Here is a 14,427-nt window from a genome sequence, read left to right on the forward strand (position 1 = left end):
TTTATGGCAGCAGCAGAGCCAGAGTAAGAGACCTTTGTGTTTGATCCCTTGCTTTGCTTGAGGCTATGGCTGTTCTGCATCCCAAGAACAAAACACCAGTGTTACAGTCCAGTTGGCTTAATCACCCAGTGCCCTGGGAGTGTGCAGAGCCAGTCTTCAGGAATAGGCTTGTGACTGGCTGTGTTGTGCTTAAGTCTCAAACAAAACAAATAGGAAAAAGAAAAGGATTTAATGCTGTCAGATCCAGATGGTCAGATGTAAACCAGTGCCTTCCACAATCTTACCGCCGCTGCAGCAGGATTCCTAGGTATCACAGGACAAAGTAAACAGCTCATGAGGAGAGGAAAATTTGTATTTTGACCTTGTCATTTGACATCTACGTGTCTTCCTAAAAGATACTTAGGCTCTGTGAGTCTATTTCCTGATCCAAAAATAAGGGGATTAAAATAGAGCCTGTCACCTCACTATGTAAAATTATACTCAGTACGAAATCTGGTCATGTCTTTGAAAACCCTCGAGAGTAGATATGTCCATGTGCTTGATGGTAATTTTGATGAACCATAACTAAGGTATAACCTAGCGCCATGGCTCCTGCCCATTACAGTCCAGTTGGCTTAATCACCCAGTGCCCTGGGAGTGTGCAGAGCCAGTCTTCAGGAATAGGCTTGTGACTGGCTGTGTTGTGCTTAAGTCTCAAACAAAACAAATAGGAAAAAGAAAAGGATTTAATGCTGTCAGATCCAGATGGTCAGATGTAAACCAGTGCCTTCCACAATCTTACCGCCGCTGCAGCAGGATTCCTAGGTATCACAGGACAAAGTAAACAGCTCATGAGGAGAGGAAAATTTGTATTTTGATCTTGTCATTTGACATCTACGTGTCTTCCTAAAAGATACTTAGGCTCTGTGAGTCTATTTCCTGATCCAAAAATAAGGGGATTAAAATAGAGCCTGTCACCTCACTATGTAAAATTATACTCAGTACGAAATCTGGTCATGTCTTTGAAAACCCTCGAGAGTAGATATGTCCATGTGCTTGATGGTAATTTTGATGAACCATAACTAAGGTATAACCTAGCGCCATGGCTCCTGCCCACCCTAGTTTGCACTGCTCCTTATTTTCTGTGCCCTTTGAGCCATGCACCTCTACTGACCCATTCATCTGTTAGGAGCAGGTCTGTTCAATAATGGCATTTGTGTTAAAGTATTGATCACTGAGTTCCACCCTGCCAATTAGTTAACAGTGACATGATAGAGCATACCCTCACTGCATTCTGAACTAGTTTCTCTGTGATATAACTGACTCCTTGGTATTTCTTATTCAGGCAATGTGTGCTGGACTACTAATGGTCTGTGTCTCTGCTGTTTTTACCCCATCCTTTTTTCTTGGGGGGTACCGAGGATCAAACTCACAACCTCACACTTGTCAGGCAGGCACTTATATGCTGAGCCAAATCCCCGACCCCTCCATCCTTTTCTTGGGGAAGTGAATTAGGTACAGATAACTGCACTGGGTTATGGAACTTTCTAGAGCACTAGGAATTCAATTGATGACGATGAGTCGACTACAGTTTCCACTCGTTTCGTTTCTAGGGCGCTCTTTGGGACAGGCACGGAAGCCCCCATTAAGCAATGCCCAGTCTGCCGGGTTTACATCGAACGCAATGAAGGCTGCGCTCAGATGATGTGCAAGAACTGCAAGCACACGTTTTGCTGGTACTGCCTCCAGAACCTGGATGTGAGTACCCTGGAAGAGGGCTGTCACGTGGCCTTTCCCATACCTCATCTGCACCAGAGCCAGGACCCCACGGCTCTTCCATTTCAAATAATTAATTGAGTCTTCTTAATCAGGCTTCCTGAACCTGCTACTTCAGATAACTATAAATCCTCTTTCTGGTTGCTTTAGGCATGTGACTTTCATTTTAAACACAAGCTTCTGTTTTAGGGGCATTTCATGCTTTGGGGGAATTAATCTTACTTTATTATGTAAAGCCCTGCTAGTGTGTTTTCTATGGCTGCTGTAGCTAACTATTGCAAACTTTATGGCTCGAGACATGTTTATCACCTCCTATTTCTATACATGAGGAGTCTATCCTAGGTCTTGCTGAGTTAAAATCAAGGTGTTGGCAGGGCTGCTTTCCTTTCTGTACTCTAGGGGAGAAACCATTCTCTCGTTCTTTCCATCTTCTAGATGCTGCCTGCATTGCTGGGTTGGTGGCCCCCTTTCCTCCAACTTCAAAGTCACCAATATTACGTCTCTGTGATTCTTCTTCCTTAGATGCCACTGCTTCAGCCACATGTTAGGAAAGTTCTCTGCCCTTACACACATGTAATTAGATTGGGTCCATTTGGATAATATATAGAATAATCTCCCTTAACTTAATCACTCTTTCCAACTTTACTTTGCTGTTTAAAGTAATGCAGCCACAGGTTCTTAGGCCATGAATATCTTTGGGGTCCAAGTTCCTCTGTTTACCACAATTATATTCTTTTCCTCTTTTTGCATTGAAAGAAAAAAACTGCTCAATAGTGTCTCCTGATTGACTCTCGCGTTCATTGGCATGACAGCAGTACTGTCACTGTTTTGTCAATCAATGTCCCCTTCCTAAATCAAAGAACTTCCCAATTATTACTCTTCCTTTCTATTCACGTGGCGTGTCTTCACCAATTCAGGTCGTTGCATTCAGCCCTGTTCTAGGGCCAGCTGGTGGGAAGGATTGGGGAAAAGCCTTACTTCAATTCCAGCTTTTCTAAGTTTGGGGTCACGCCAGTTGGTCATAGGTCTTCCCTGTCCTGGACTTCTGTGTCCACATCAGTATCAGCCCTAATTTATGTGTGGGTCACCATTCTTTTTCTCAGCTCTTCGTTTTTGTTTCTTGTTTTGTTTTAATTGAACAAACAGCATGTATCTCACCCTTTTGGTGAGTTCAGGTGACACGGGTTACCTCCTGGCCACTGCAGCCCTGGCTTTATCAACTGAAAATTAGGTACATTGTTTAGGGTGACTTCTGTGAGTAAGAATCTCAATCAGCTTGGTTTCAGTGTTTTAAGAAAGAATGTAAATCGAAGAGGTAAAAATAGACATTTTAGATTCTAGCAGTTTAAGTCCAGAATGGAGGAAATGTTTTTTACTTTAAATTTTTCTGCCCTATTTCCTTTAATTATAAGTGTATGTGATATTTAAGACGGATTGTAATTTTAAATGAGTGAAACTCTGGATGAGGATTCTGTTGGTTGTACACCCCATGTGCTTTATAAATGAAAAACAAATCATTTTGTTTTCCTTCTGGTGTAGCCAGATCTTTGGATGAAGCATGTTTGGGGAGTGAGATTGCAGAGAACACCCTGTTCTGTCACCTGTCCCCCAGTGTTACTTGGAATGAAATGTTGCAGATGTTAAATGGCAGAATATATAGATTTCAAATGTTAAAGCTTCTTTTTTCTGGTTGCTGTTTTTTCGGGGATCTCATTTTTTCTTTTTTTAGCCAAAAGCCTTGGCTTCTCAGTAATGATGCTTTTCTCCAGGCAAGTGTTCCATGTGGTGGGATGCTGTTGATTTCTGTTTATGGTTAAGTTGAAGGCATGGGGCCAGGACAAGAGAGACCTTCTGAAACCACAGTCTGAGACAGACACCGCATGGATTGTGAGAGCTGCTGGGGCGTTGAGTTTGTCCCTGCATTGATGTTCAGCCTTGCAGTTTCAGAGGCCAAGGTCATCTTTATAGTCTGCTTGGAAATGACTCCTGTCTATAGCCTCAGAGTTTTGTCCCCTTCAGTTAGCTCTAAGGTCCCCTAACTTCAGCTTTCACTCTCTATGAGTGAATGAATAGCATCCATGCGTTTCATTGTTTGCTGTTTGAGTGACCCTTTTCTCATGCCTTCCCCTACTTCTCTCTGTCCTTTAGCTTCCAAGTGTCACAAAAGCCTGAATACCTGGGAAATTTATTTACTCTAGTCATCTCAATGCATTCAGATTGCCAGGTACTCATCTCCTAGCTGTATCCTTTCCAAAGTTTTGAGTGATTTCTTATTGATAAAATCCAGTGGCAACTTCAGTCCTTATCTTTCCCAGATTGTCCACGTCATGTGACATTCTGGCCACCTCCACTTTGGTTACCATCTCTGCTGATTTTCCATCAACCTTTCTGTCCATGTCTCAGGTCCTTGCTTGACCCGTCCTTAAGCACGTTAGCAGCCTCTGTTATCCTGAGTCCACACATCCCTCCAACTATCTCATGGACTTGTGTGATTTCTTCTACCCCACGTACAGTGATGTCCAAATCTCTTTTTCCAAAATCCAGATCTTTATAATGAACTTCCCTGTGAATAATACTCACTTGAATGTCTCTACTATTTGTCAAGTTTAACATGTCCAAACCATGGTTATCATCCCCTCCAAATCCATCTCAAAGTTGCTTATTCTCTTGACATATCTACTGCCTTACAGCAGCGTTCCCCTTATCTCTGACTTTCTTTTCTTGTTTTTCCACCCATTACTGTAGTAACCTTTTTAATATTTTAGGACTTCTCCATCCTGGCCTCAGTCCTTTCTCTGACATTGCTCTTACCTGGTTTGCAGCAGTAGCCTTTAAGATAACTCACTCCCATTCCATCTTGTATCTCTGCAGGAGGCTATAATCACCTTTCTAAGAAAATTCATCAGTCTTTATTTTATTTTTCTTACAATCAATCAAAAATCTCATTGAGTGTGATCTGTTTTCACTTGGTGATTTACAAAATTTTCAAAATATGCTAAAGATTGCTGGGGAATTCCTAGAGGATGTTATTAATATTACGAGGTGATTGATGTGGTTTATAGTCATCTTTCAATTCGAAGCTGCATGTTTACTGAGTCCTCCTTTTATTTTTCAGAATGACATTTTCCTCAGACATTACGACAAAGGGCCATGCAGGAATAAACTTGGCCACTCGAGAGCATCAGTGATGTGGAACCGAACACAGGTGACCTTAAGGGAATGTGAGATAAACCAGACTTGTGATGACATGCTTAAAGAGCCAACCTCTTTCCCCATTTTATTCCCCATCTACCTGTGCCAGCCTGCAAAGTTCTGAGAGTACTGGGATGGGACTAGGAGAAAGACAATTCATGCTCAGGGTCTCTTTGAGGACAAGTGGAGGGTCAGGAGGACCAGGCAGCCAAGCAATTGACAGTGACCTGCAGGATGAATGCAGATGTTCTTCCCTCTTGAAAGTACTTTTTAACAACCCTTGAAAGCATAGTAGCTATCAAAGGCAGAGCTCTAAAATACAGTGAGCCCATGCTGGGGCTTAGCTTCCTTTGTACATGTCATTGTGTGTTTATGTGGTAGGTCCAAAGGGATTCATGGTTTACTTTTAATAGTGTTTCACAGCTATCAAAGGCTGTCTTTCTTTTGAGGAAGCCCATGCTAATATCCTAGTACTCATCATTAGCATCAGTATGAGACTGTTGTGGAAACTCAGGTAGAGAATGAGCCAACACTAATAGTTTACAGTTCCACTGAGCTTGCTGCCAAGCTTGAATTAGCATTTCATGTGTCCTCACTTTTGGTTTAATCCTTTTTATCTTTGTTGTTTGTATCCAGTTCACATCATGACACAACATTCACTAAAATATCCTGTAAATGTAGCTGTCCTGTGTGCCCAAGACCATGTCTCAGTCATTTGGATTGTTATAACAAATGATCATAGACAGATTGGCGTAAACAATAAGCATTTATTTCTTACAGTTCTGGGGTCTGAGGGGTATGGTGGTGGCGTGGTCAGGGCCTGGCGAGGACTCTTCTGGTTCACAGATAGCCATTTCCTTGCTGTGTCCTAAAGGAAAGAGAGCCAAAGGAAGGAAAGGAAACTCTTTGGTGTCTCTTTTTATAAAGACACTAATTCTTTTTTAAAAATGAGAAACATTCTGTTGGTACATGTCTGCAGTCCGAAATGACTTGTATTCATTGTGAGGAATCAGTACATGTGTGTCACATTTCTCAATTCTTTATGTTTTCCCTTCCCCCGCCCCTTAAAACTTTTTTTCATCAGCATCAGACTCATTTATTTATTTTATAACTTCTTAGCAAGCTAATTATCATAAATGTAGATTAATAGCCAAAACATATTTAAAAAACACATAAGATAATTATGCTAAATGAAGGTACACTTTTAGATACATTGTGCATGCTGGATTACAATCACTTTTTTTTCCTGTGGTCTATCTTTTCCATAAGGGCACTAATCTTATCCTGAGGGCCCCATCTTCAGAGTCTAGTTAATTCCCAAAAGCCTCATTAGCAAAGTCTGTTGCTTTGGGGGTTAGGGTTTCCATATAGTGTGCATTGGAATGCGTATACCTATAGGAAAGTGTAACTGCTGACATTGTTTTATTTTTGATTTCCAGGTGGTGGGGATCCTTGTAGGACTAGGTATCATTGCCTTGGTGACTTCGCCCTTGTTACTTCTGGCCTCTCCGTGTATCATCTGTTGTGTCTGCAAATCCTGTCGGGGCAAGAAGAAGAAGCACGACCCATCCACAACGTAAAGCACTCTGTTTGTATTCCCGTGCCACAGATGTCTGGATTCTGTGAGACAGCACACGACAAAGCCCCACTTAGTGACGCTGCCTCCTTTTCCTTGCCAAACTTTGGAAGTGCCTCTGTGTCCAGACCTTGAACTTGCCTGCAAGCCTTTGTCTGTGCTGGATTGGGAAAGGGAAAGTCCTGGGTGCAAGTGTTCCCATGTAACAAGAACTGGGCTCTGCATCCAGGCTGTGTCTATGGAGCATGTCGGGAGCTTTGGGGTTGCTTAGGAGGAATTAGTACATCATCATTTCACCATTCAAAGGATCCCACTGGACTGTTAGTGTTAATTCAAGGGCCTAAGTGAACGTTTACTATAATAAATGTGCTTTTATGATTGACAGCATACATGCCGAGACGAAGATGTGTTCTGTGTTGATTTGCCACAGTGAGAAACATATGGGAGGGGAAACCCACTGTGGGAGGGAAGGGTACGAGTACGGAAAGAGAAATTCTCATGAGAGTTATACTATAAAGCAGGCTGCTTATTTTAAAAGTCGATATGTTGGTTGTGCCTCTGCCAGTTACTGGGTGTGCTGTTCCTACCTTTCCCACAGTGACTTGGCAGAAACACAATAGGTTTCTCCTCGTGTGATCTCAGCTTCAAGTGGGAAAAACTGCTGTGCAGAGGGAGTTGCCTTTCCCAGTAAAAGGGTTGCAGCATGCAAAACTGCGTGGTCTGATTCAGTGTCTGTCCTTTCGCAAATGTTACTTTCTAAGGTGATCAACGCATCTCTTTCAGACGGTAGCTGTGGTCTACAAAATTATCATATATGAAATAAAGGTTAGAGTAGGAGAGGTTCAAAACCTTCATCCTAGATGGCAGGGACCTTTCTTGAGCTCTGTGTTCATACAACCAGCTGATTTGGAATTGGATCTAACAGTATACATCAAGGATCAATGTTAAAGTCTATCTGTACAGCTAGAATCCAATACGACTTGCAGCTTACCTAGAATTTCTCCACTGGGCATGCATTGGCATACCCAATAGGAGACACACAATGAATTCTTACCTGAAAGTTATTCTTTCGGTGACTAAAATGGTTTATCATCAATCAACCCAATAGCCTTTGCATACTGTATGTGTGAATTTTGGTTGCAAGCTCATAATTTACTTAAGGACATAGACTCAGAAAGAACTCTTTCAAAATGAAACTTACTATGGTAGTGTACTATCTCTGTAAAAACCCTAATTGATAAGTAAGATATTTGCATATTTTCAAATAGTTCAGAGCAGCTTTCTTCTCAACATAATTTAGCATATTTTTTCTATGTCCAGTAGGACAATGTGAATACTTTCTGTGTATACAAGGCACTGATGAGACCATAAAAAGATAAATAGGAAATTAAATGGAAATATTTTATATATTTCAAATAGTTTGGATTGATATCACCCTATTGTGACTTACGTTTCCCATTTTACTATCAGTCAGGTTTGTATAACTGGGTTTGAAAGGATAACACACGTTTCTCCAGTGTGTAGATAGTTGCCATTAGCATTGCAGCCTGGTGCTTCACAAGAACTACACAAATGTTAATGGAGACCTCTCCTGCAAGACAGGGATACCATGTCAGGAAATATTCAGGACCTAGCATATCTTCTGAGGTAACTGGGTAACTAGATTATTGAGTTGCTGCTCTCTGGACTGAAGGGTGAAGATTTGTCTATGTAGTAGAATGTATCCTAAGTGGGGATGTACATATTTAAGGAATTTTAATTCACATGTGTATAATGTTACCTGGTACATGTATAGTGCATTCATTGGTCATGTACTTTTTTATTTACCATTTATGTAGAATATAGATGAGAACTCTGGGAAAACTTGAATGAACCATCCAAAATTATTTTTTAATCCTTTATTAGAAACTTGTCAATGGTGAGTGACTTTGTTTCCCTTCAAATCTCTAAACACTTCAGAAAGAAAAAACCCCTCTCCCATCACGTATTTCATATTAAAGCATAATCATAAATGTACATATATTTGAATAGCTAATTTGCTTTGTTTTACACATAGCCCATTTCCTCATGATAAAGGGCATTTATCACTGCTCAGGGGAATCACAGGAACTCTGCTGAAACTGAATTTTTGTACCAAGAATGTCAGAGGTGGCAATGCGCTCTTCGATTAGTAAACTCTGAGCATGGCTCCACAAAGGCTTTTTAAACAGGGGCAGATTTCAAGTAACTGAAATTCTGTGATCTCAGAGGAAGAGTTCATGAAAGAGGAAAAGTGGAAAAAAATGTCTATGTTGTTTTCTTGGCAAAACTAAAAGAATTGTCTTCTCGTAGAGATTTTATAACAGAATTAGCTACCTTTTGGGGGTGGACAGGGCAGGGCTAGGGATAAGGAATGTTTGTCAAACTGATTTTAAGTAACTAGATTTAATTTTTTAGTGATGTAAAGTGCCTGAAAAAATGGTGACTTCCACCTTAAGTAACAGTGTGCGTGAGTTGTCAGGAGTAACAGAAACAGGTTGGTACATTGAACCCAGACTTATCTCTGGTACCTCAAAGTGGGTGATGCGAGCCAAACTAGAGACTTCTTTTACAGTGGAAAGAGCAGACAACTTTAATGTTGGAGGTTGAAGTTTTCATCTTGGATAAAGGGCCAGTGACAGAGTTTAACCTTGTTTCTTCCTCGCTTACCTTTATTGTTTCCTAGAGATCCTCTTTGTGTTTTAAAATGAGCATGGGTCTACGTAAGGCTTGATGTTGAAACAAAATCTTTTTGAGTTTGGAGTGTTTAGTCTATTTGAAATAGAATTTTTAAATAGACTAAGCTGTAATCTGGTGTAAAAACCCACTATCCAGACATGGTCAGATAAAATGGTACAAATATAGCCACTGCCTTTTCTAGGAATTTTTCTCTTGCTCTTAGATATGGAAGTGAGGAGGAGAGCCATATGGACGCAGATGTTAGAATCTTAGGCATCTTATTTGTTCATGCCGTGGGTATTTGCTTTGGACTTGAAATCTGTACTTTGAAAGTGGCCTTTGAAAAACAAATAATTCACAGTGTGAATTTTCTTGTTGTCTGCATCACAAAAATGTTATCTATCCAGGTTTGAAAAATCTACATGTTTATTTGAATGTAAATCACTGTTTCTTAGAACCTAAATTTTCTCTTTAAAAATATTCAGGATCTATGTTTGTATTTCTTTAGCTTTCTGTTCACAGTGCTTCTAAAAGACTTTCTTTCTGTTCATGAATAGATGCCTTTATGTGTATAGAATCATGTACATATGTGTAGTTTCAAGGACTATTTCAGAAATGCCTTAGATGAACGACATTTTATAAAGCTGTCAGCGTTGATATCTCTGAGCTTTTACATCTCATGTTGATTCATGATCCAGGATGTTTTGTTATGTACTTAAAAAATTGCTATTGTATTATATTTTTCCAGTTCTTTGAAAGGAAAATAACTGTTTTAGTCTCTCTGGCCCCAATAAATGTGAGCAGGAAATCAATTGTGTTAACCTCTGTTGTGCTGCACAGTTACAGACACGTTCAGTCTTACTCTGTGAGAACCAACCAAGTTACTATCAAAAACTAGATTCAAAATTTGTAAGAAATACCGGAGTTGCAGGAAAATTCCCAAGCCAAGCAAAACCAAAAGGAAGACTCTGCACCGAGGAGATAAGAAGGCAGGGGAACTGTTGCAGGATAATTCTACAAAGGCAACAGCACTGAATTTAGGAAAAGTCCAGTTTATATACAGTTTAGAATTGGGAGGTACAAAGCAAGTGAGAAAATGTTATATGGCTGGTTACATACATCCAGTCATATTTTGGCAGGCAGGCTAGCCTTGAAACAATAGAAACATTCCAGGAACAAGGGGAGAGGGCCCTTACAGAGTGAGTGTGGATAAGGGAATTACCATAATATAGGAACATTCTGGGGACAGGGCGCTTGAATTAGCCCAGGTGCCTTAAGGTATAGACAGCTACTCTGACTCTGCTCATCAGAGGTGCAGCCGGGCTGTAGACGCTGTCAAGGTCAATTGAATTTAGCAGAAACAGCAGAACAGAAACTTGGTCAGAGACTTGTAATTGATCATAAAGTGTCTATAAGTTTTATATTTTACACAAATATTCTTACCTTATAATTGTTCCCCAACACTGGGATTTACGAAAATACCAGAGTATGCAGTATGGAAATAACTCTTGCTATTTTGTTTCTTATAAGAAACTGGGAAGTGTAATGCCTTTCCTTGTTGAAAACTTTCTTACTCAATGTGGGATATGCCTCTCTGCCAGCGCACAATCTGTGATCATTGTCCAGAGAAATAACCAGAAATACAGGTCTTTCACCATTCTGATTTAAAAAAGCAACGCTTGCTGTCATAGGCATCCAGTAAAAGATCAGTTCTTTAAGATTAGTTCTGACCTCCAGAAGTCTGTTAGAAGAATTGTTTCCTTGTCAGTTTTTAAAGAAAAGGTTTACATTAGAATGTTAAGGTTATTTCCATTTGATTAGTATTCAAGGCAGGACTTGCCTAAGTTGGTGCCAGAAGCGGGTTAACAGGTAGAATTTGTGTTTCTCCAAAACTGAAAGCTGTCTTTACCTGTACTGTTGCTTTTTATTGAATATTACATTCCTTTTAAAATGATACCTGAGTTCAAAAGTTCATAATTGACTTACAATTCAAATTTTATTTTTTAATCATTCATTTTTGGGGAAATCAATATGATCATATCAGAACATTTTTGGTTTGTGGTTTCTTCATTCTCTTAATCATCTCCTAGAATGTCAACATTATTTAATTTTCAAAGTGTGCTTACTCTTTGCTAAACTTGAATTTGCATCCCAAAGAAGAACTGAATGAACCATTTTATATAGCAGTGATTTCAATCAGTGCCTTACCCAGCGAGCTCATTGCAATGTAAATTTTAAATCTAATGAATTTGGAAAGGATTTATAATTGGATTTTTCTGCAACTTAATTATTTTCATTTGTTAGATAACAAATCTAGTTTTTCTTTGGACCATAAAGATCATGTCTTTATGAATGTCTACATGTCTACATGAATTTCTTCAAATACTTTAACAGCAATTATAATATTTTTATTTGTATATTTCTATGTAGATTAAAGAACTTTTGAGAACAAACCTGTGAGGTAAATGGAACAGATGTTAGACCCATTTCTCAGAGAAAGCAATGGTTTAGTGTTCCTTTCTTGCCAAGGATCAGACAGAAAAAAGAATACAGGACTTCTTACAAGGACTTTACTGCTCTTCCTTCAGTCAGTAATTCTAAGCCTGTCCACACTCCCAAATCTGTGAATCCAGAGAACAGATTTCCTGTTCAATTATCTATGATAGCCAAGGTATTGATAAAAAATCATTTATATTTCAAATCATCATTTTGAGCCAGTGTTCTGTTGTGTGTGACAGCATGCACAGGGCAGACAAATGGTCCCTGAGATTGTTATAGGCAGCTGAGTTAGTTAGGAATGTAGGCAGTTGAACAGAGCTGGGCCCTCAAAGGAGCCAGTACAGAAGTCCAGATACTTTGCAAACTTGGAGACAGACATTTCTGCTGCGGGCCAGAGCTCAAGACAAAAAGTGAAACAAATGTACCCACATACTAAGTATAAACATCAGTGATTGATGTTCTAGATAGCTATAGATCACCTTGAGGAAGCCTGGAGTCATCATCCCAACCTCCTAAGGGAAGAGTCACTGCTCTTTACGCATGCCTGCTTGCTACATGACTGGCTTCCCCATTTGTCCGTGATTTAATCAATTTTATCTGAGCCATTAATCTTATTGGTTGACCATAGTTTTGTCCCACCTCACACCTACCCTGTGAGTTCCCACGTTTTCCTCCTCTTGGACCTGCCTTACCTGGTGGTTTTGCACTATAAAAGTCTCTAGAAAGGACAGTCTTTGGCAACCCATTGGGGACCCCTTCTGTCTGTCTCTCTCAGACAGAAGCTTTTTTTCTCTCAATAAATATGTTCTGCTTTTAACCTCTGTTGTTCCTGAAGTTCATTTTTCAATTTTAGAGAATGGGAACTCCTACCAGACATTTAGTCGGTTGGGCGTTTCACTACCCTGTATCAAGATCAGCCCTACTTGTCTCTAGGGCCCAGTGACAGTAGGTCAGGAGATGGACTGTGACTCCTTAGAGAAATAACAAGGCTGACTGCATTGACATCCTAATATCAGATCCACAAAGACTGCTGAGTCCACCTACTTCATAAACCAAAGTACTTTCCTCTCCCCAGCCAAATGTATTCCCACAGGTGCCTTTTGATGTATGCAATTCAGATTCAAAGCCAGGGTTAACCTAGATCCAAATCTTCTCTTATTCATATTACTCCAATTTGTACTTGAATGCACATTTGTGGCCTGTCATGAAATGAAATGGGGCTTTAAATTATGGATTTCCTGAATGAATCTCTGATGTGTACAAAAAGTTGTGCTTGGAATCCCATTTTTCTGCCTTTATGACTTTCAATTTTATCAGTGCTGTATTTGTTCTTAGTTTTGCTTTTTTATATGTTAAAAACTGAATTCAAGCTTTCCATGAGACGGAAATTAGGTCTAATGTGAGAAATTTTATCTTATACTTTCTTCATGACCCATTATGACTCTAGAGTATGTATTTTCTTCTGGAGGGGTCATGGGTCGTTAGCATTAATGTGTTGGACACAATCGAATAAAATGAACATGTAGGTTCTATTGGGGTAAATTATAAGACTTCTGACTATTGATTAGCCTAACTTTTGTTTTGAACCCAGGTCAATTTGTTTAACTAAAAGTAAACACATTAGAGAATCTACACATGCACTGCAGGGCATGTTCTGAATTCTAGGCTGGGTGGGACTTTGGCACTACCTGGGCGTGTGAACCAGTGTTTGGAGGGGGCTGGTAAGTCTGGTGTCACCCCTGGGTACAAAATTTAAGTGTGTGGCAGCTTCTGTCCTTCCCGCCCTCTGCCAACCCAGGTGGAATGGAGTTGGGACAGACACCCAGCTTGCAATAAGATGGCTTTGTTTCATGTCTGGCTCTGTTCCTGACTGGTGATGCGGTCCAGGCTAAACACAGATTGCACAGTAGCATTTCATCCCTACCTCGGATCAGGTTTGAGTGTCAAAAGGCTTCTAATTGTTGTTGGCTGAGGAAGTGAGAGAGGAGGGGGAGTCCTGGTGTTGTGAGTTCTTGTGGCTATTGGGGCAGGCAGTGAATTTTAGCCAGGCACCTTCCTGAAATAAGCTTGTTGCAGGAAAATTCCCAAGCCAAACCAAATAGGAAGATTCTTTGCACTGGGGAGATTAAAAGGCAGTGTTTAATCTTTACTCTGGCAGACTGTTGGATCTTCACGCTGGCAGACTGCTGCAGGATAATTCCACAAAGGCAACAGTGCTAAATTTACAGAGCTTAGTTTATATAGAATTTAGAAGTGGGAGGTACAAAGCAAGTGAGAAAACATTATATAATTGCTTCCATGCCTTGAGTCATACGTTGACAGGCAGGCTAGTCTTGAACAGATTTGTTGAAACAAAGGAATTGTTTATCATAATGTAGGAACACTGGGGTGGGGGGAGCAGGTTAGGGAGGGGTCCCTTAGGGAGTGAGCATAGTTAAAGGCGTCCTTGATTAGTCCAGGGTGGCTTAAGGTACAATTTACTCTGACTCCATGCTCATCTGAGATATGCAGCTGGGTATTAGACCTGTCGAGGTCAATTGAATTCCTCAGAAACAGCAGAACAGAAACTTGGTCAGAGACCTCTAATTGATCACGAAATACAAGTTTGCTATGTTATAAATGTGTTCTTACATTATAATTGTGCCCCAACAAGCTGTGGGGGAAAAGTTGGGGGTCAATCTTGGGATATATGTTAACCTTGTGAATGT

The 14,427-nt window shown here is 40.2% G+C and overlaps 1 protein-coding gene across 3 annotated transcripts in view; it reads left to right on the plus strand.

The window, feature by feature from the left end:
- The window catches only part of Rnf144b (ring finger protein 144B), a 181,607-nt gene extending 174,695 nt beyond the window's left edge, over positions 1–6,912 (plus strand). For all 3 annotated transcript variants that reach the window (XM_003468763.5, XM_063259939.1, XM_005003282.4), the window contains 3 exons: positions 1,593–1,737; positions 4,871–4,960; positions 6,387–6,912. In XM_003468763.5, the coding sequence (XP_003468811.1) occupies positions 1,593–1,737; positions 4,871–4,960; positions 6,387–6,527 (376 nt within the window). In that variant the 3' untranslated portion in view covers positions 6,528–6,912. The remainder of the gene's footprint in view (positions 1–1,592; positions 1,738–4,870; positions 4,961–6,386) is intronic.
- The last annotated feature ends 7,515 nt before the right edge of the window (positions 6,913–14,427 follow it).

Source organism: Cavia porcellus, unplaced genomic scaffold (genome assembly GCF_034190915.1).
Source record: "Cavia porcellus strain 051 isolate PalLab524CR breed Dunkin Hartley unplaced genomic scaffold, mCavPor4.1 scaffold_13, whole genome shotgun sequence".
Taxonomy (NCBI): Eukaryota; Metazoa; Chordata; class Mammalia; order Rodentia; family Caviidae; genus Cavia; species Cavia porcellus.